The 18,422-nt window shown below is 55.0% G+C and overlaps 8 protein-coding genes across 8 annotated transcripts; 4 read left to right on the top strand and 4 right to left on the bottom strand.

Annotated features, from left to right (window-relative positions):
- Nucleotides 1–578: 578 nt before the first annotated feature.
- N7482_001059 (uncharacterized protein) lies at nt 579–1,325 on the bottom strand (the record flags this gene model as incomplete). The annotated part of the gene is made up of 2 exons (XM_056683184.1): nt 579–964; nt 1,085–1,325. 2 exons carry the CDS (start codon nt 1,323–1,325, stop codon nt 579–581), a joined length of 627 nt encoding a protein of 208 aa, XP_056546790.1.
- A 571-nt stretch (nt 1,326–1,896) lies between these two features.
- Nucleotides 1,897–2,950, bottom strand: N7482_001058 (putative oligosaccharyltransferase subunit ribophorin II; the record flags this gene model as incomplete). The annotated part of the gene is made up of 4 exons (XM_056683183.1): nt 1,897–2,136; nt 2,192–2,476; nt 2,537–2,735; nt 2,805–2,950. The coding sequence occupies 4 exons, from the start codon at nt 2,948–2,950 to the stop codon at nt 1,897–1,899; spliced, it is 870 nt and encodes a 289-aa protein (XP_056546789.1).
- A 581-nt stretch (nt 2,951–3,531) lies between these two features.
- On the top strand, nt 3,532–5,700 carry N7482_001057 (putative GPI-anchored cell surface glycoprotein; the record flags this gene model as incomplete). The annotated part of the gene is made up of 1 exon (XM_056683182.1): nt 3,532–5,700. One exon carries the CDS (start codon nt 3,532–3,534, stop codon nt 5,698–5,700), a length of 2,169 nt encoding a protein of 722 aa, XP_056546788.1.
- Nucleotides 5,701–6,282: 582 nt separating this feature from the next.
- Nucleotides 6,283–6,835, top strand: N7482_001056 (uncharacterized protein; the record flags this gene model as incomplete). Its single annotated transcript, XM_056683181.1, has 3 exons — nt 6,283–6,422; nt 6,552–6,616; nt 6,729–6,835. 3 exons carry the CDS (start codon nt 6,283–6,285, stop codon nt 6,833–6,835), a joined length of 312 nt encoding a protein of 103 aa, XP_056546787.1.
- Nucleotides 6,836–7,323: 488 nt separating this feature from the next.
- On the bottom strand, nt 7,324–10,014 carry N7482_001055 (putative regulatory protein Ral2; the record flags this gene model as incomplete). The annotated part of the gene is made up of 1 exon (XM_056683180.1): nt 7,324–10,014. One exon carries the CDS (start codon nt 10,012–10,014, stop codon nt 7,324–7,326), a length of 2,691 nt encoding a protein of 896 aa, XP_056546786.1.
- Nucleotides 10,015–11,027: 1,013 nt separating this feature from the next.
- Nucleotides 11,028–11,777, bottom strand: N7482_001054 (peroxiredoxin; the record flags this gene model as incomplete). The annotated part of the gene is made up of 2 exons (XM_056683179.1): nt 11,028–11,676; nt 11,755–11,777. 2 exons carry the CDS (start codon nt 11,775–11,777, stop codon nt 11,028–11,030), a joined length of 672 nt encoding a protein of 223 aa, XP_056546785.1.
- A 1,942-nt stretch (nt 11,778–13,719) lies between these two features.
- N7482_001053 (EVE domain-containing protein) lies at nt 13,720–15,235 on the top strand (the record flags this gene model as incomplete). Its single annotated transcript, XM_056683178.1, has 6 exons — nt 13,720–13,839; nt 13,899–14,145; nt 14,213–14,284; nt 14,355–14,651; nt 14,705–14,722; nt 14,784–15,235. 6 exons carry the CDS (start codon nt 13,720–13,722, stop codon nt 15,233–15,235), a joined length of 1,206 nt encoding a protein of 401 aa, XP_056546784.1.
- Nucleotides 15,236–15,830: 595 nt separating this feature from the next.
- On the top strand, nt 15,831–17,619 carry N7482_001052 (aldehyde dehydrogenase family protein; the record flags this gene model as incomplete). Its single annotated transcript, XM_056683177.1, has 3 exons — nt 15,831–16,078; nt 16,145–16,344; nt 16,439–17,619. The coding sequence occupies 3 exons, from the start codon at nt 15,831–15,833 to the stop codon at nt 17,617–17,619; spliced, it is 1,629 nt and encodes a 542-aa protein (XP_056546783.1).
- Nucleotides 17,620–18,422: the final 803 nt, after the last annotated feature.

The following is an 18,422-nucleotide window of genomic DNA, read 5'->3' as shown; positions in this document are numbered from 1 at the left end:
GGCATTGTCGACATCAAACGCCGCGTATTTATCACTATACAGACGTCCAATATATTGAGTCTCGCCATGGTCATTCCACGACAGGATCTGGCCAAACACTGACTCAAGATTAATCACTTCGTCCGAGTAACAGTACCACGAGTTATCCCCATGGCCTACCCAATACTTATTATAACCAACAGAGTTAGTGTAAACTAGAGATAGACACCCATATATGGGAACTCAACGCGCTCTTCGAGATACTACCTACATACACGATGCAACTAAATATATTTTAGGGGCTGAGGACCACAGGGCCACGACAGTGTCCCGTGTGACTAGGCTCAGGACTTGTTCCACGTGTGCTACAGATCGATTGCTGCAGCCTACGTTGGTTTTTTTGGGGGAGGTCAGAGCTTCCTTAGAGTAGAGATGGCGATGGCGGTATCAGATAAAAAACAAAGAATACTATACATATCATACTTCACATACCATTCGCGTCCACGCCATCTCCGAAGAGGTCAAAACACCGAAACACCTTCCGATGAAGAAATAGGGCAGCTACGTAGTACAACTCTGTTCCCAAGCAACCAAGCACATCACACTGAGACCCGCGAAACCACCCCGTCTTTCCCTAAGCGGTCCATAACACCCTTTTTCATCCGCAGTAATCTCTCAATCTCTTGCAGAGGCATTTTCTGCTGGTCGCGCATAGTCAGCGCCTGCGAGATAGTAAACGCGTCCAGGAATTGCCTTCCGGTGCCGCTGCCGCGTGCGACCTGCTCAAGCTCTTCTTGCGCAGCCTTGCCGATTCGTTGGCGCGCGGTCAAAACGAGGAGAGCAGGGTTAGAGGCTGTCGGGAAGACGGTCTGCATGGAACCGCGGTAGACGGTGCTGGAGTTGGAGAGGGTTGGGGATGGGTTGACGGGTCCGATATGGCGGAGGGAGGCAGCGAAGTCAGGGTCTCGGCCATCGAGATCAATAGCTAGACAATCCGATGTTAGCAAAGGCTGTGGGATTGATGTACAGGCGCTTCGCGGCATGCTTTTGGCCGCTCTCTTGCGCCCTGTCGGAGAACGCCAACGACGTCGGGGAGAATGCATACCGCTTGACCTGGTGCTCGAAGGCTGTTCTTTGGAGTGGTAAGTCGGCCCTTGTGGTACGCGGTCTGGCGCCTGGCTCGGTGACGGCGCTGGTGCAGATGTAGGAGTAGAGTGTTGCGGCGTTGGCGACGCTTTCGGAGCTGTTCGTGGCGTCCTCGGTGGGGGAGCGGCTTGTTTTGGGTACTGCCGGCGCGCAGCTGCGCCAGCAGTAGACTTCACTGGCTTCGAGGCCGCGGAGCCCATTGAGAATGTGCGGTGTTGTGTCTGAAGATCGAGGAGCGACGAGGTGCTGAAGCTTTGGTGATTTTGCGGCGGAGATCGGGGAGAAACGCGGAGGTCCGCCTTGGCATTCGCGATTGCAGTGTAGCCACTCCAGTGACGTCAAAATATAATCAGGAGAGGGATTTTTATAGTTTCATTTAGGAGACATTTAGTTACTTGATCTGCAAATTTTAGAGAACATCTTTCATGAGCGATAAATTGAAGGACTTGCGAGGGATTTATCGACGCGGAACGTCTGAAAAACCGATCTATTGCATTTGGGTGGCTTTCGAGGACCCAGGGCAACAATCTCCATGGTCTGCAAACGATGATTGATCTTCCAATTCCCCCAAGAAGAAACCTGCCGTCAAAAGAAGATATAATTGCACAAGCTAGTTTCATTCGTAAATGCCGATTTGACTGGAACGAGACAAATATCATCACAGATAAGATACAGCTCTATTGGAGCTCAACAGGCCACCTCTTTCGCAAGGTACAGTGTGAATCCCAACATGAGAGCAAGTACAATTGCCTTACAGCGTCATTTTGACGCTTACCGGAGGCCAGCCAGGCGGCGACCCTGCACCTCACCCAAGGCGCGGCTACCACTCACAAATGCGACCACGCCAACCACAGCTGCAGCGGGCAGGAGCTGGAACAGGTTCCAAGAGGTATAGTAGAGGAAGAAGACACCCTCAAAAGCAAACAAAGATCCCAGGAAGATGATGTGGGGCAGAGGAGCAGACTTGAGCGCGGTGGGGAGGTGACTGAGGTTGGCGCCGAGGAAGAGCCACTAGTAAAGGATTGGTTAGCTAGGCAAACAGCATACGAAACAACAATCATCTTACCAGGCCAGCTAGAACCGGGAGAGTAGCACCAACCGCAGCGACGAAAGCCAGGGTGATGATAATCGGTGGGTTGGAGGGAGAGTCCTTGAAGATGTGGTGGATCTCGGGCTGCTTGCCGAAACGCGCAGTCTCCACGGTCGGAAGGGGCACGTTGGGGTCCCGCTCGACCGACAGCTTGAAGACGGAGCTGTCATAGGCCTCGGAGCTACCAAAGGATCCAATCACTACACGGGCATCGAGGGGTTCGGCGAGGGAGAGGAATTGGACCGGGAGCTCCTTCTGGGTCTAGATGGATCTGGGGTTAGCTTGCTGTCCGCTCCAGAGCTTCATTCACGAGGCGCATACTAGCTCTACTCTCGACTTGCCATTCTCCTTGACCATGAAAGGGTAGGAGACATCCAGCCCACTCTGGGTGTCCTTCAGCAGGAGGAATGCTTGGTGTGGTCGCTTCGCAGAGCTTCCTTCCTGAGCAGTCAAGATGACGCGCAAAGTATCGCTGCCGGCGAATGCAACAGGTTTTGATAGTGGCTTGGACGAAGTGAACCTAATTGTAGTCGCATGTTAGCTCTAGTTTCTTCCAGGGAGATTCTAGCCAAGTCCAATCGATTCTTACTGTTCCTTGAATCCGCCGTTGATCCCAGCGCCTTTAGGTTGAACTGCCACGGTGGCATCAGCAAAGCCCCAAGCCGATGCGGCCGCAACGGGCAGAGCAGCTGAAGCCAGCAGACAGAAAGGAAGAGTGGCCTGCCACAAATGCATCTTAAAACGACCAAAAAACAAAGCAGTTGGTAGAAGGACAGGAAGGAGGGAGGTGGTTTGTTCTGGAGTTGCAGAATAAGGCGGAAGGGCGATGAAGCCGATAAGCGCCGATCAACCTTAGCCCTAATTTCTTTTCTGCTCCGACCTCACTTTCCCCAAGTCTGCGTCGCCCTGTCGGCCTGATCTTCCCTGGAACACCCTCGACAAACTGTTCAAAATACCCCTCGAACCCTTAGGAATAGTCTTTGCTTAATGGGCGAACCCGAACTAGTGAGTCCCCGCCGCCTCCGGCCTAGAACCAGGCCCTAAACCAGGCCCTAAACCCCAGCTCGCTCTCCAGCCCTGCCCCGAGACTTGCAGACTTCCTCTGGCGTCGACCTCCCCCGCGATCGGTGCCTCTTCTTTATTACTCCCTCACTGCCGCTGGCGTCAGCAAGAGGTTCCTATTCCTCTTCGCTGTCTTCTTCTTGTTGTTCTCCCTTTCTTGGCCTTGTTCCCACTCCTGTTGCCTCCCCTCGCATTGTCGTCATTTACAGATTAACTGACTCGGATTGGGCATGAATCACAGGCCACCACGCACCATGCCACCCAAAAAGGGACTTCGCAAGTCGATATCTGCACGAGCCAACACTGATGCCTCTCTATCGACGCCTTCGAGGCGTTCAGCACGAGTCCCCGCCGCGGAAAAGACTATAAATTCATCCTCCCGCTCCTCCAAGAGTCTTGATCGTCCTCCCTCCACCACACCGGACAACTCCTTCAACATCCATTTCTACAATCCGAAGACCCCTTCTACCAACGGTCACTCACGGAATGCCTCTCCGGATGTATCCTTGGCACGTCGTAGCACGTTCCAAGCTCGCCCTTCGCGACTTTCTTCAGTTTACACGCCCGCCGTGGAAACACCAAACTCAAGTCAGAGCAGTCGCCGGACTCGTCGCATGGCTGCTTTAGAGAGTCCACAAACCTCTTTCTCAGACCACGAAATGACAGGCACCCTCGGGTCGACAGGCTGGACCTACGACCAATACACGGGGGGCCTCGGCTTCGATGGACCGAAGGATCGCCGTCCCACTCCCAGTGTTTCGTCCATGGGGACGCGGGTTTCAACCCGTATTCGCAAACCAACAGCGAAAGCTCTTGAGGCAATTCAATCGAAATCTAAACCTCGCCGTCCTCATAAAGAGACTCCAGGTCCGGTCGAAGATTGGGCGCGTACCTCCTCCGCCCCCAGCGCCGCTCCTGTTGCTGGTCCCGCTCCCTCTTCCAATCGCACAGCCAAAATCTCTTTTAGAAACGTATCCAGGACTACTCCAAAAATTGCGCCCAAGACTAGTCCTAATTCCACGTCTAAGACTGGTTTCAGGTCTGGTCCCAAGTCCACCCCCAGGTCCGCTCCCACGCCCACTATCCAGAAGGGCACTCGCTCGTGCAAGAAGGGGAAGAAAGGGAATAGTTCCCTAAAATCTACTCTCCATCGTGTCCAGATCACCGTGGGCCGAGCCGGCCAGAAGCTCTTCGAACTCGCCACAGTAGCCTTGAGCACTGATTTTGTCGCTCCGTCCGATCCTCAGCAGTTTATCAAAGATGCACGAACTGCCCATCGACAGCGTGAAATGGACGAGATCCGAGGCGTCACGCAGTCCGACGAAGCATCTGCAACGGATGCTGGGAGCGTCTCCAAGCCCGCCAACCCCGAGTTCAGAATCATCCGCACCTTCAAGAAATCCTCGTCTCCAAATGTTTCCGAAGACAAGTGGACTTACACTGGCCGCACCAACAAGAGTGGCGAGGAAGTTGTCCTTACACCCCCGGGCTACAGCCTCGATCGTGCTCCCCACGCCTATGGTGACGAGGCTTTGCCGTACCCACCCGTCCGATCCCGATCGGACGAACAAGCTGCTACCAACGATGCCTTTGGCTACCCGCCTCTCCTCGGTGACCGCAACATTCCATTCGACCCACAGTCCCACTTCGAACCCGAGGACGTCACCGAGGAGAGGGCCCAGGCACAGGCACGCAAGAAGAAGGCGATCGCACCAACTGAGCCCATCAGGAAGGGTGGGAGAAAGCGTCGCCAACCTGAAGCCGACATCGCCGATAAGCCTGTATCTCCGTCTGATCCCGCTGCTCTCAGAGACGGTGAGCGGGACCAGAAGCGGCGGCGCGGGCAAACAGTCTCCACGCCTGCAAATACCAAGCAGGCACCGCGCAAGACACCCGCTTCGCGGTCCGCGAAGGCGAAGCCTGAGACAAAGCCTGAGACAAAGATGCCGCCCCTTCCTCCCGCTATGGAGGATGCACCGTCGACGACGGTGCAGCGCCTTCGTCTAACGGTGAAGCCTCCGACCGCGGCGGAGATGCAGGAGTGCAATCTGTCCCGGAACGTAATCCCGGCTCGGCCTGCGACCAGCCAGGGCCGCCAGCAAGCAGTCGGCCCCACTGCAGGTGTTACATCGACCAAGAAGCCCAGCGTAAACAAGGGCAAGAAGAGAGCAGCAGATCTCATCTCCAACGACGAGGTGAACGGAGACTCAAAATCGCCCGCTGGGCGCGGGCGCGGCGCGGCTGACATTGAGGTCGATACTGCCGCTCTTTCAACCCCCAGTGGCCGCAGCCGTGCTGAAAAATCTGCCCCAAAGGACACGCGCGGTCGCGGTCATGATCGGGGCGGAAGTCGAGGCCGGGGTGCCACCAGGGGTAAGCCCACAACTGGGGGAGGAAAGCGTGCGCGAGGACGGGGGGTGTGAAACCCCTCTCTTTTTTCTTTTTACTTTTCTTCTTCGCAACTTATATTCATTCTTCTCTTGCGTTGCTTTATTTTCCTGCATTTTCATGCGGACGATGAGATGATGAAGGCGTTCCGGATGAGTGGTCAGACGACCACCGTGTTTTCTTGTTTTCATTGCGCCCAACACGAAAATGAGGATTCATAGCGTGGTGTTGGATAATTGCCTGTCTTTTTTGTGTTATTTGCATTCCTGGCCGGCTCTGTGTTTGGGGAGTTTTCTTTCTGCATGGACGGGGCTGCCAATCCTGTGATTTCATACCTTATACCAGAGCATTGCTTGCTTAACCTGTAGTATACGAACGACACATTTTGTTAATACCAAATATTCCAATATTTCACCATCTGCAGTAATCCTCCAGCATTCAATCTGTCTCTATAGAAGACGAGCAAGCCAGGTAGCCCAGCACCCAAATCCGGGTTCTGCCTCAGGCCACACATTCCCTCCGCGCCCTGGGCCGTGACCTTCGCAGTCTTTTCCCCGACCAGACAGTATACCCACCCGCCTCTGCCGCGGTCCATTCATCAACTTCTCAAATCCAAAATGACTGCAAAAGCTCCTCCGAATCTCCGTCCGGTGCAGCCGAGGAGCACCGGCGGGTCCCGGCCGCCGCCCAGACCTGCGCGTCCGCAGGCGCCACAGGACATTCGAAAGACGAAGGAGTATAAGGTTGCTGCGCGACGGTATGTATCCGAGACCTCTCTTTATGCTATGCAGTTCTTTTGAGACTATACGAGTGTTGCGTCTGTTTCATGTTGTGCTTGCTAGCTTCCAAGCGATGCTGGGCTACAGTGTGCTGATGGTTGGGCTAGATGGCTGTCCACTATCGTGGCGCTGCCAATTGTGATGTACACTTCGTGGATTCTATATGAGCGTGGTGAGTGCTTTCTGTCTCTGTATCCGCTCCTTGAGGATCGACCGCGTCTATGCGTCTAGTATCTATATCTATATCTATTTGCCTTTGACTGACTCAAGCCCCATCCGCCCAGTTTACGGGAACAAGAGCCCGAAGAGGTTGATGAAGCAACAGCAGCAACTACAAGATCAGTCTTCGTCTTCTTCTGCTGCTTCTTCTTCTTCCTCGCCCTCATCATAAGAAGGAGGAAGATGCTTTGTAGGAATCTGGTAGCCAAGCAGAGAACCTACCACCCTCTGTACATAATACAACTCAAGTATAACGTCGTTATTGCATTCATTACATCTGAACTCCAGCTCCGTAAATATCTAGCGCACGGGGACCAGACCAACCCATGAAACTCTATCCTTACCTAAAAAGAAGAAACCAGATGGAAAGAGTTGAAAATGAACATCCATGTAAAGTCATTCCCATTTGATCTCACGGAATAGAGAATAATTTTCTGAATACGTCACCTCGCTAGCCTGCGGGGTAGGTGAAGCAAAAAAAGGAGTTTATAGTCCAAGAATTCATATCAGAGCGAGATTGAGATGTGAAGAAAGTAAATGAAATTGTGCAGATCATGATCCCGCGGGCGATGCAAGAGCCCCCCATATCAACCCGAGTCTATCAAACAGGCCAACCAGTCCAGCCAGTCCCAAAATTAAAACACAGACCCAAACCCATATTTAACCTGCCACTCCCTGCATAGGCAGGTAGTAGTCTGACCCTGATGGCGGCACAGAAGTCGAGCCACTGCTCGCACTAGGTGGCTTCACGCTGCGCTCACGCATCCGCCGGCCCTCCATAAGACCGCGCAGCCCGCGCTTCTGCAGCCCAATCACACTGCTCAAATCGCCAGTCCAGATCTCGCGTTGCGTGCGGCCCAGCTCGGCATCCGTGCCGCGGCGGCGATGCTCACGCGACGCAGATCGGCTCTCACTGTCGCTGACGAATTCCGAGTCCGACTGGCTGAAGCTGGCGCTGGATGCGGACGTCGCGGTACTAGCGTTACTGATAGAGTCTTCGCGGTCGCGGTGGCTGCGCTGGCGAGTGCGCGAGTGTGACAAATTCGTGTCGATGCGCAGCGAGGGCAAGCTGCGGGTTAGGTTAGTAGCGTCGTTGGTGCTGCTGACGGCGGAGGCGGCGGAGATGCCGCCGTGCTCGGTGTCGGATGAATCGGAGGCGAGGACACTCTGGTGCGAGTTTGTTCCACCCTCGGACACGCCGGGCGCGGAGCCGTTGCGGCCGATGTGGGCGCCGTTCAGGGTCTCCAGTGTGCCGCCTAGGCCGCCGGTGAAGCCGGTGCCGCGGCCTCCGCCCGCTGCCATGGCAGCGGCGTTGAAAACTGCGGCTGCATTACGTCCATCGAGGACCTGGTGCAGGCGTTCCACAGTCGCCTCCAGCAGGCCATCTACCTGGTAAGGGCGCGCAATTTGGAGAAGAGAGCAGAGGATTTGTGGGGTGCACAGGGAGGAGCCCGGGGGAGGGAGGGCTGAGGTATAGAGGTACTGAACGAGTACTTGGAGGGTAAAGATAGTGTGAGGGAGGTAGAGGACGCGCGGTCGAGAGGTTGGCGCAAGGCCATGGGCGGAGGGGGCCTCCAGGTTCTCTAGGAGCGCTTTGGACGGGGCCGCAGGGTTGACCAATGTTGTCGCACTGGAGTAGTTGCTGTTATGTCCAACGGACGGGGTAATAGTGATGCTCGAGTTGCGACTAGGGTGTGTTGGAGCCGGACGGAGAGTGGCAGCTTCCGAAATGCCACCGTCAGACGACTCGCGCAAGATCTGGATAAAGTAAGGGCCCCAACGCCGTGCTAGGACGCGGGAGTTAACAGGAATCCGTTCTCCGCCCACAGCCTGTAATTCCATGTCAGACATCTCGTGCAGTGAGAGTGCCAGCTTGCCGAGCTCATCAGATGCTGCGGATAGGGGTCGGCCACTGGTCGTCAACTGGGACAACTTTAGGTGTAACGACGCAGGTACCGAGGGTGAGCTGTATGATTTATATCCTGATGTGGAAGCGGTGCGAGACGGGTTATTGTACAGCCCAAAGGCCTCGAGTTCAACCAGACAAATGTGTGAAAAGTTGATGCGCCGGTGATTGTAATCATCAACCAAGCTTCGTTTTCGATGGCCAAGGATGACAAAAGCGCTGCGCCGCGGCCAGAGAATTCCGCGGTTCCAGCTGCCATGACCAAAGACGGAGCCTCCAGCATCAATACGTCCCCAGGTTAGGGTCTTGAGGTCAAGGGCCCAAAGGGCGTATTCTTGCTTGGAGGAGGTCAAATAGGTGCCACTGACGACAAAGTGACCATTGATAATGCCGCCGTTCGGGAAACGCAGACCAGGGGGGGACGCTTGGCTCTGCATCGGTCGCTCGACAAGACGCCCGTCCGGCAGGCGCACCTGCAACTCCAGTTTGACATCCAGGAAGTTGTAGTTTGAGTAGATCAGCATAGGACAGCCTGGAGACTCGGACTCCTCGATCGGCTCGTGGGTTTCTCGGTCGGGAGCAGTTGAGCCTACCTCCGAGACGCCCATGCCCACTAGGGGTGCAACGACGCTGCGATATGCGCCACAGCTGCGTCCCAGTGGACTGGTATTAGTCCACTTGAGGCTACGGAGGTTAAAAACACTAATCTGTTCGATATAATGGTTGGAGCTATCCTGGCCGCCGACCACCACCATCTCAGCTCCGCCAAAGCCATCGATATCCACTCCAATAGAGCCTTGGTGAGGCGTAGAGGACTCTGGATTATGATGGATGGCCGACAACGGCGCACTGGCAGAGGTAAATGAGGCACTAGAGGGAAGGATCGTAGCGCAATGTGCGTATCGTCCTTGCGGAGACTCGTGGGCCGCAACCCGGGTCCATGCCCGCGAAGGGACATCAAAGATGTGAATGTCCGACATGACCACGACCTCCGACTGGGTCTCTGACCCAGATACACTAGGATCTGATGGATCTTTGGGTGTACTTGGTGCAGGTGACATGCCTCCGTAGCAGACCAACTTATTATCACCCAGCGCACATACGCTGTGGAAATAACGGGGTTGAGGGACATCCCCGGCCGCCTCAATCTTGGTCCAGTGTCGCCGAATCAGGTCCAGTTCATACAGATCCGACGTCAGCTGCGGGCGACTGCGCGAGAGGATGCGGCCTCCAAAAACGTATAGCTTATCGCCCAAAATAGTCGTGGTCGCGCCCACCAGGGGGTGGGGCTCCTTGCCGGTGGTTCGGCGAACATTGCACACCAGCCCGGACAGGTTGATCGGGCCCGACGACGGGTGCTGCTGGAGAGACGGAGAGCCGCCTGGGGCTGAGGGATCCTGGCCTGCGTCCATGTATCCCAGACTTGACTGGCTTCTGGACATCATCGTGGGTGAAATGGTTGTTTCCCCGCCGGGCTTAGAGGAATGTGGTCACGGTGGACGAGCGTATTGTATCTGGCCCCTTTTTTTTCTCGGCGCCCGGTCGTAGGTTGCAGTCAGTCGACACGCATATGTCGGGTTACCCCTTCGTCGGTGAGCTCAAAGGTGCGTAAGCAGCGGGCACTCCTCGCGCAGGTACCGCTGCGGCTCGAATTGTGGCTCTGTGGGGGAAGGAGGACCAGGGTGTGGGTTGTTCCCCGCCGCGTCGAAGCCTGTCGTTATGAGGCGATGAAGAGGCAGAGGGAGGTCTGGCAGCGAAATCAGAGCAACGCAAGGAGGCACCGGCGAAGCTTCGTAGTGGAGAGGAAAAGTGTCAGCCCGTGAACGTTTGGATGGGCACAAAAAAGGCGGTCTCAGGCATTTCCCGGATGGGCATGGGGGCGGGTACGACCGCGCCCGCTCTATACTCGTTGGGCAACACCGCCGAGGGAATAGATTGCATTTGACACTAGATAGGTTGGCTGATGCAATGGTATGAGCTATTACGGGGGTTGGATGGTTCCCATTGTTCTAGAAAACGTATCTCGAGTCCTTGTTTTGTGCGAGCCAATTGAATTGTGCAGCGTACATTTGCCCTGTACCCCGTCGAGTATCCCCTCGCGGCTCCACCTGTTTTATGTTGGACCATCCACTAGAGCAGGTACTCCGCAGTCCATGCGCCATTGCAGCAAGTGACAATAAAAATTCCACCCTGCAGGAATATCTGATCGGAACTTTCATCGTAGCAAACCCGTAACGCAATGTCTTGGGTACCACGGCGGGCGATATCCTCACCAAGCTACACGACGCAGGGAGGTCCATTATAACCAAAATCACAATGCAAAAAAATCGGTGGATAAGTCATTTCATATTTGGTATCAAGTAGGCTATCCCGACCTAACAAAAGCTAGTGTCCAGGAACCATTTTAAGGGGGAAAAAATTATTCTCGCATCACATCGTAGTCAAGGGCATACGCCGTTTAGTTGCGGGGGTCCTTGGTGAAGCGGAGGTAGGGCTTGACCTCACGAATCTCACCGAACTTGGCCTTGGCATCGGCGGTGGAGACAGGGGGAGGGATGACAACATCATCACCGGGAAGCCAGTTGATGGGGGTGGTGACACCGTGCTTCTCGGTGGTCTGGAGAGCATCGATCACACGGAGGACCTCGGCGGTGTTACGGCCGGTAGAGGCGGGGTAGGTGAGAATCAGACGGATCTTCTTGGAGGGGTCGATGATGAAGACCGAGCGGATGGTCAGAGCCATACCCTTGGAGTCGACGTTGGTGGTGTCCTGGTAGTCAACCATGTCGTACAGGTAGGCGACCTTGCGCTCGGGGTCGGAGATGATGGGGAACTTGAGGTTGGAGCCGGAGACCTCATCAATGTCCTTGATCCAGCGGTGGTGGGACTCAACGCCGTTGGCGCTCAGACCAATGAGCTTAACACCGCGAGCAGTGAACTCAGGCTCGAGCTTGGCGAAGGCGCCCAGCTCGGTGGTGCAGATGGGAGTAAAGTCATCGGGGTGGGAGAAGAGGATGGTCCACTTGTCGCCGATGAAGTTGTGGAAGTTGATAGGACCGGTGGAGGTCTCAGCGTCGAAGTCAGGGGCAGTAGAGCCCAGACGGAGGCTGTGGAGAGATAATAGTCAGCTTCCAGGAGGTGAAGACTTTTGGGGGGAGGGTCAGCTTCGTATCGAGGGTACATACGGAGGAGCACGCTCAGCAGCCATTGTGATGGATGGGGGAGAGAAAGTTCCAAAGGATGATTGGAAAAGTCAACGGATACAATGAAGAGTAAGAAAGAGACGGGGGACTTGAGCGGTTCAAATAGTCGTGAGACTGCCCCTCCTGCTTGCGATGGCGACGCATCCCCGCCGTGAATGACTTACCTCATCCGGCAGTTATGCGCATCACGCAATTGCACACCGCCCTAAGGCAGAACGGCAGTGATTGGACTACGGGAGAAGTGGGCTGTTTAGTGTTCCTGATGCCATTCAGCGCCGTCGATGGCTCGGGTCGGTTCCAGAGGTCTCTGCGGTGCACCACGGGAAGAAGAGGCCCAGGAACCAGTTCTAGGCAGTCGCATCCTTAGCGTAATTCTCCCGTTCGGTTTGGTTTGGTTTGGTTTCGTTAGCCTGGTCCCCCAGCGCTGCTAAACCGGGCTATCTATATACATCTGTCCCCAGATCTTTCGTTCCTCCCACTGCCTCTTCTCTTGACAGGTACTCAACAGTAGATTCGTATTCTGGCCCCCGATTGATTTCAGAAGAGGTTCCTCAGCCGAATTTGTCGGCCGAGCGGTACTTTCTCAAGACCTCAGTCGGCCGACAATCTCCGACCTGGAGCCAATGGAGACACAGCGAAATGGCGCAATTGCACACATCATCACGGTCTATCATAGGTACTTTCTCAGCAACGTGTCGATCCCTGAGGATGGGAAGGCACAGATATGGTGACGAGCGGAGCCAATGGCGGGTCCCTATTGACTGCTGTGTTCAGCTTTCCATCTCATGTCCACCAGACTGTGCAATAATGCTAGAACAAACGTGGAGACCCGCTGGGTGGGGCGGTTTCGAAAGGCTTCTTCGGTGCTTCGACAGGTACCTTGCCCGACCGATCGGACCCGGTTGAAACGATTTGACCAGAACCTATGGCTAGGGATAGTACGGAGTACTAATCACTGAAAGTTCCGGCATATTTAAAATTCTACATTCTCAAATTTCATGCAATCCCCTCTCTTGATACAGCCAAGGGTCCGTGGAGGAGCTCCTAGAGTGTTGTAATCTAAACAGTGGTCACAAATTATGCTCTGCCTCTGATGGTTGTTAAGTCTGCCACAAGTGTAACTCAACTCTGTCAGGACATTCAAGTACTCGCATCTTCATCTATGAATCCGGACTGTGAGTGAATGCATATATTTCCCTGAGGCCTATAGGAAGGATTTTTTACGCCCAGAAAGCTAGGAAGATATTTCAATCAAGAATACCTTTGCGGCCTAAGAAGAGGATTTCCCGTACCTCTATCTACCCATCACCCAACACAGCTCCATGCCATGTGCCAGCCGATGGGTAGCGTAGATTTCTCCCCGCATTATGACCTTGTTCTTTGTCAAATTCATATGATGCGCGTATGAAATGCCATACCTAGGAAGATGACCCAAAGAGAAGTTTGTTAATAGAAACCAAATATATGTGCAATAACGATGTGTGCAAAGTAGATTGTGGGACGGAGCGGTTTAGGTATGCAGGTATATAGATGTATCGGGCAAGCCAGTTTATCAGTGACCAATACCATGCAGGATTGTGGAGGTGACATGAGCCAACAGAAACTCAACCTATAGAATTATTGGGCCAGACAGGGCTCTCCATTCAACCCACGATGAGCAAAATATCCTCAAGTTGTGTATCGAGGCCGTTGCTTCCTCGTGGATTACGACCATCAAGCTCGGATCACGTGGATCATCATTGGACCCACCGGCGCGTCCAAGCTAAGGTCCGGCAAGCACAAGCTTCCCTCAAGGCATTCCAGGACATCACTCGGCCTTGACTTTTTGTGCAGCTAGTAGGGATCGGATTGATCAAGGTTGCGCAGGAGTTGTAGTGTTGAAAAACCTGCACGTCCCGCTGTCTGTTTACTCCCCAGTCGCGCCGGTCGCCTCGTCGGATTCACTAAATGCCGCCCAAACGCAAGTCAGAAGGGGCCATACTGGCCGAGGATAGCGCTAGAACGCCTTCCAAGCGTGTTCGAAACGAGCCACCTGCGGTTGTCGGTTCAGGCGAAGGGGCTTCTTCGGTAAGCGTGTCATTCAGGGGGGCTGATCGCCTGGATTCACCTGCTCAATCCACCCCCAGATCCACACGCGGGCGTCACTAATTGTTCTCGGGCAGATCGCTGAAACACCTCAGACCGGCGAGAAGAAAAAGCGCGGTCGCCCACGCAAATTCCCCGAGGGGTCGACCCCTAAGTCTTCCGATGGTCCTAAGCGCGGACGGGGACGCCCACGGAAAGTTCTCTCGGAAGCTGATCTTGCAGCTGCAGCTGCAGCTGCCGCGTCGCCTGGTCCGAAGAGAGGGCGTGGACGACCCCGCAAGGAGCTAGGTAGGATATGTGTTGCGCCGGCGCTGTTAAGGATAGGCCGCTAACTACTTGATTTTGGTTACTCCAGGCACCGCGACAACGACCCCGTCAACAACACCCAAGAAGAAGGATGGCCGTGGACGACCTCGCAAAGAGCGTGGTATGATGTGACTCCAGAATACCTAATAGTCAAAACAAATTGCTGACTACTTGTCGATTTCTGGCACCAGGCTCTGCGACAGCAACCCCGGCAGCAGCACCGAAGAAGGATGGCCGCGGTGGGCCACACCAGAGTCTGGCTACCAATGGCGCAGAGAGTGTTGTTAAACCCGAAGCCGAGTCGATAATATCTGAGTCCAAATCTGAGCGGAGCCCCGAACCTACCACCGACAGTGCGCCCATAGTCGAAACTGGTCGTTCATACTGGCTGATGAAGGCCGAGCCCGAGTCGCGCCTTGAGAAGGGCGTCGATGTTAAGTTCTCGATCGATGACCTGGCCGCTGCAGATGAACCGGAGCCCTGGGACGGTATGTCTGAACCGTTGACTTTATACTGTATATTTGCTAATGAACAGTAACAGGAGTTCGCAACGCTGTCGGTAAGAGTTACTGGATGATGCCATCCATGATGCAGTAAAGATGGCTAATTATCGAAAACAGCACGAAACATTATGAAGGATATGAAGCAGGGAGACTATGCTTTCTTCTATCACTCTAACTGCAAGGTTCCCGGGGTGGTGGGAGTCATGGAGGTTGTGAAAGAACACTCGGTTGATGGTTCGAGGGCCCCGTTTTCCTTTGTTTGTCATCGGACACAGTTTGCTGACAATCTTCTCTCCCCTATAGAGTCCGCTTTTGATCCTAAGCACCCGTACTACGACCCCAAGTCCAGTCGCAACAACCCCAAGTGGGTGGTTGTGCACGTCGAATTTCGCCGCAAGCTGAAGAAACAGGTCACACTGAGCGACCTCAAAACTCACGCGCAGCCTGGAAAGGCCCTCGAGAACCTCCAAACCATCAAGCAATCGCGACTCAGCGTGTCCTCAGTGACTCCGGCTCAATGGAAGTACATTCTCGAGCTGGCCGGCGAGGATCCGCAAGAGAGTACATAGACCACCGTTCTGATGAAGGCGATGAAGGCGGATTTGTATTGCTGTTCTGCAGGGGAATTGTGGTCTTTTTGGTGATTTTTCTTTGCCTTTTTCGGGAGAGGAGGCGTTGCGGGCGGATTTACAGTTTCAGCACCAAATTGGGTTATTCCACTGGCCTGGATGATTTTCTTGCCCTCTTTGTCGTAGTGTAGGCGTTGTCATCATCTTGCTCGTCCATAACTCATTACCGATCCGCGGTGACATGCAGCAGATATGCATCCAGCCGCTGCTGACAAGCACCGTATTTTCCTTTTCAGTGCGGATGCATCCGGGCGCTAGGCGACCCAATTCTTAAATGGCCGGCAGCCACAATGCGGAGATGGAAGACGCTTCGGGGTGGTGATGGAGGGGTTGGAGAATGGCGGCCAGCGCAGCCAACCACATCGCGGCAGACCCTCCGACCGCAGACGAATGGAGCAATTTGGTCCTCCAGCTCTGCTCGTTGCCCGCGAAGAGTAAGTGCAGCCGACGTCAGGGTGGGACGGTCGTTATCGCGTTATCGCAGGGACCAGAGCTTCCCTTAAAATTGACTTCCCCTCCCACCATTCACGCGGGGATGCTCGGCTTGTTCACTCCTCGGCCTCTGCACGGTCTGTCCCTCTCGTCTCTGTCTGCCGTTCGTATCTCTAGTGTGCTCTCTTCGTCATCGACTCGCCGGTTCCGCCACACTGCCATCATGTCGAACCTATCCGTACAACTGACTGCTCCGAACGGGCGCTCCTATACCCAGCCCATCGGCCTCTTCATCAACAATGAGTTTGTGGCGTCCAAGTCCGGCGAGAAGATCGCTTCCATCAACCCCTCGTATGTATCTCCTCCCCGCGCTTTGTTCCCTTACCCACGCGGCACGGGACACTGACCAGCTGGCAGGGACGAAGCTGAAATCACCTCGGTCTATGCCGCCGGCGAGGAGGATGTGAATGCTGCCGTGGAAGCTGCGCGCAAGGCCCTGAAGGATCCATCCTGGAAGCAGCTTTCGGCCACGGATCGTGGGGTCTTGATGCTGAAGCTCGCCGATCTGATTGAGCAGCACAAGGAGACTCTCGCCACTATTGAGACTTGGGACAACGGTCAGTAGCTAGTCTTGTATTCGGATTCCGATGGGAAATGCTCTGCGGAAAAGCGGAAAGAACAGAGGAACTGCGACTGACGGACTGTATGTAGGCAAGCCGTACCAGGTGTCGCTGAACGACGACCTGGGCGAGGTCACCAACACCCTCCGCTACTATGCCGGCTGGGCCGACAAGGTCACGGGCCACACCATTAGCACCACTCACCAGAAGTTTGCTTATACCCTGCGCCAGCCCATCGGTGTTGTGGGCCAGATCATCCCCTGGAACTTCCCGCTGGCAATGGCCGCCTGGAAGCTCGGCCCGGCCCTCGCATGCGGTAACACTATCGTTATGAAGGCTGCTGAGCAGACTCCTCTCAGCATCCTCTACTTGGCCTCTCTGATCAAGGAGGCTGGCTTCCCTCCCGGTGTCATCAACATCCTGAACGGCCATGGCCGTGTGGCTGGCGCCGCCCTGGTGCAGCACCCCAATGTTGACAAGGTTGCCTTCACTGGCTCGACCGCGACTGGCCGCGAGATCATGAAGATGGCCGCTGGTACCCTGAAGAATGTCACGCTTGAGACTGGCGGCAAGTCGCCTCTGCTGGTCTTTGAGGATGCAGACCTCGAGCAGGCGGCCAAATGGGCACACATTGGTATCATGTACAACCAGGGTCAAGTTTGCACCTCAACCTCGCGAATTCTGGTCCACGAGTCCGTGTACGATAAGTTCGTCGAGCTCTTCAAGGAGGTCGTCAAGACCACCAGCAAGGTCGGCGATCCCTTCGAGGACGAGACCTTCCAGGGCCCGCAGGTCACCAAGGCGCAGTACGACCGTGTGCTGTCGTACATTGAGAGTGGCAAGTCCGAGGGCGCTACCCTGGCCGCTGGCGGTGAGCCGTACAAGAACGTCGGCGACGGCCGCGGCTTCTTCATCTCCCCGACCATCTTCACCAACGTCAAGGACAACATGCGCATCTACCGCGAGGAGGTGTTTGGCCCCTTCGTCGTCATCGCCAGCTTCACCACCGAGGACGAGGCTGTCACCCGCGCTAACGACACTACCTACGGCCTCGGAGCGGCCCTGTTCACCCGCGACATCGAGCGTGCCCACCGTGTCGCCTCTGATATCGAGGCCGGCATGGTCTGGATCAACAGCAGCAACGACAGCGACTTCCGCGTGCCGTTCGGCGGTGTGAAGCAGAGTGGTATTGGCCGCGAGCTCGGCGAGGCTGGCCTGGACGCGTACTCGCAAGTCAAGGCTGTTCACGTCAACATGGGCAGCCGCCTGTAAACTTGGACTTCTCCATTTGGTAGAGTCCCTGCTTGTAACTAGATGACACTTCTTATGTTTGATGACCAACCAAACTCCACCATCTCGACTAATCTAATTTCCATCCTGCCTGCGTAGCCTTCCATTGGACCTGTGCCATCTGACTGGCTTCGCTAGCGGTTTGGCTGAATCTGTGATACTGCACCTCACAGCACGTTCTCAACGACTCCCTCCCCTTCCTACCACCTCCTCCGGATCCACTCACTATCCCCCAAGAGCACCTCATCTCACAAGTGGATTCTCTCTCCCTCTCTCCCCCCCCCCCCCCCCGGTACACACGCCCAATTGCACAAGATACGCCTGCCTAGCGGAACTTTCCGTGGAAGCTGATCCGGCCCTCATCAGGCCAGTCCTGTGGACACTACCGTTTCTGTACGGAGTACACGATCCCCAGACAAGCAAGTCGCAGACAGCCGATCGTGATTCCTGATGACCATTAGCCCTAGTCGTCTTGTGCCCCATCCGGCAAAGCCAACCCACTAGGGGTCTTGGGAAAAACCGATCAACCGTGATTGATGCCCAATTCTCCACATGGATCTACGCATGAACTCTCAGAGTAGCTCACTGCTCCGTACGCCCTACATGTCCAGGTCGGTACTGTGGATGTACTGTACAGACGCGGTGCTGGGTTGTGGCTGGCATGTTCTACGTCAGCGCATGTATGCACGCACAGCATCGAATAAACCCCGTCTCACGCTCGAATCTCAAATCCCCGTCCCCTTCACGAATGTGAATGCAAAAACCAAACCCAAACCCAAATCCAG

This window comes from Penicillium canariense, assembly GCF_028826845.1.
Source record: "Penicillium canariense strain IBT 26290 chromosome Unknown utg000001l_segment0_segment0, whole genome shotgun sequence".
Taxonomy (NCBI): Eukaryota; Fungi; Ascomycota; class Eurotiomycetes; order Eurotiales; family Aspergillaceae; genus Penicillium; species Penicillium canariense.
Note: the sequence above shows the minus strand (reverse complement) of the source record. Positions and strands in the feature narration are given on the sequence as shown.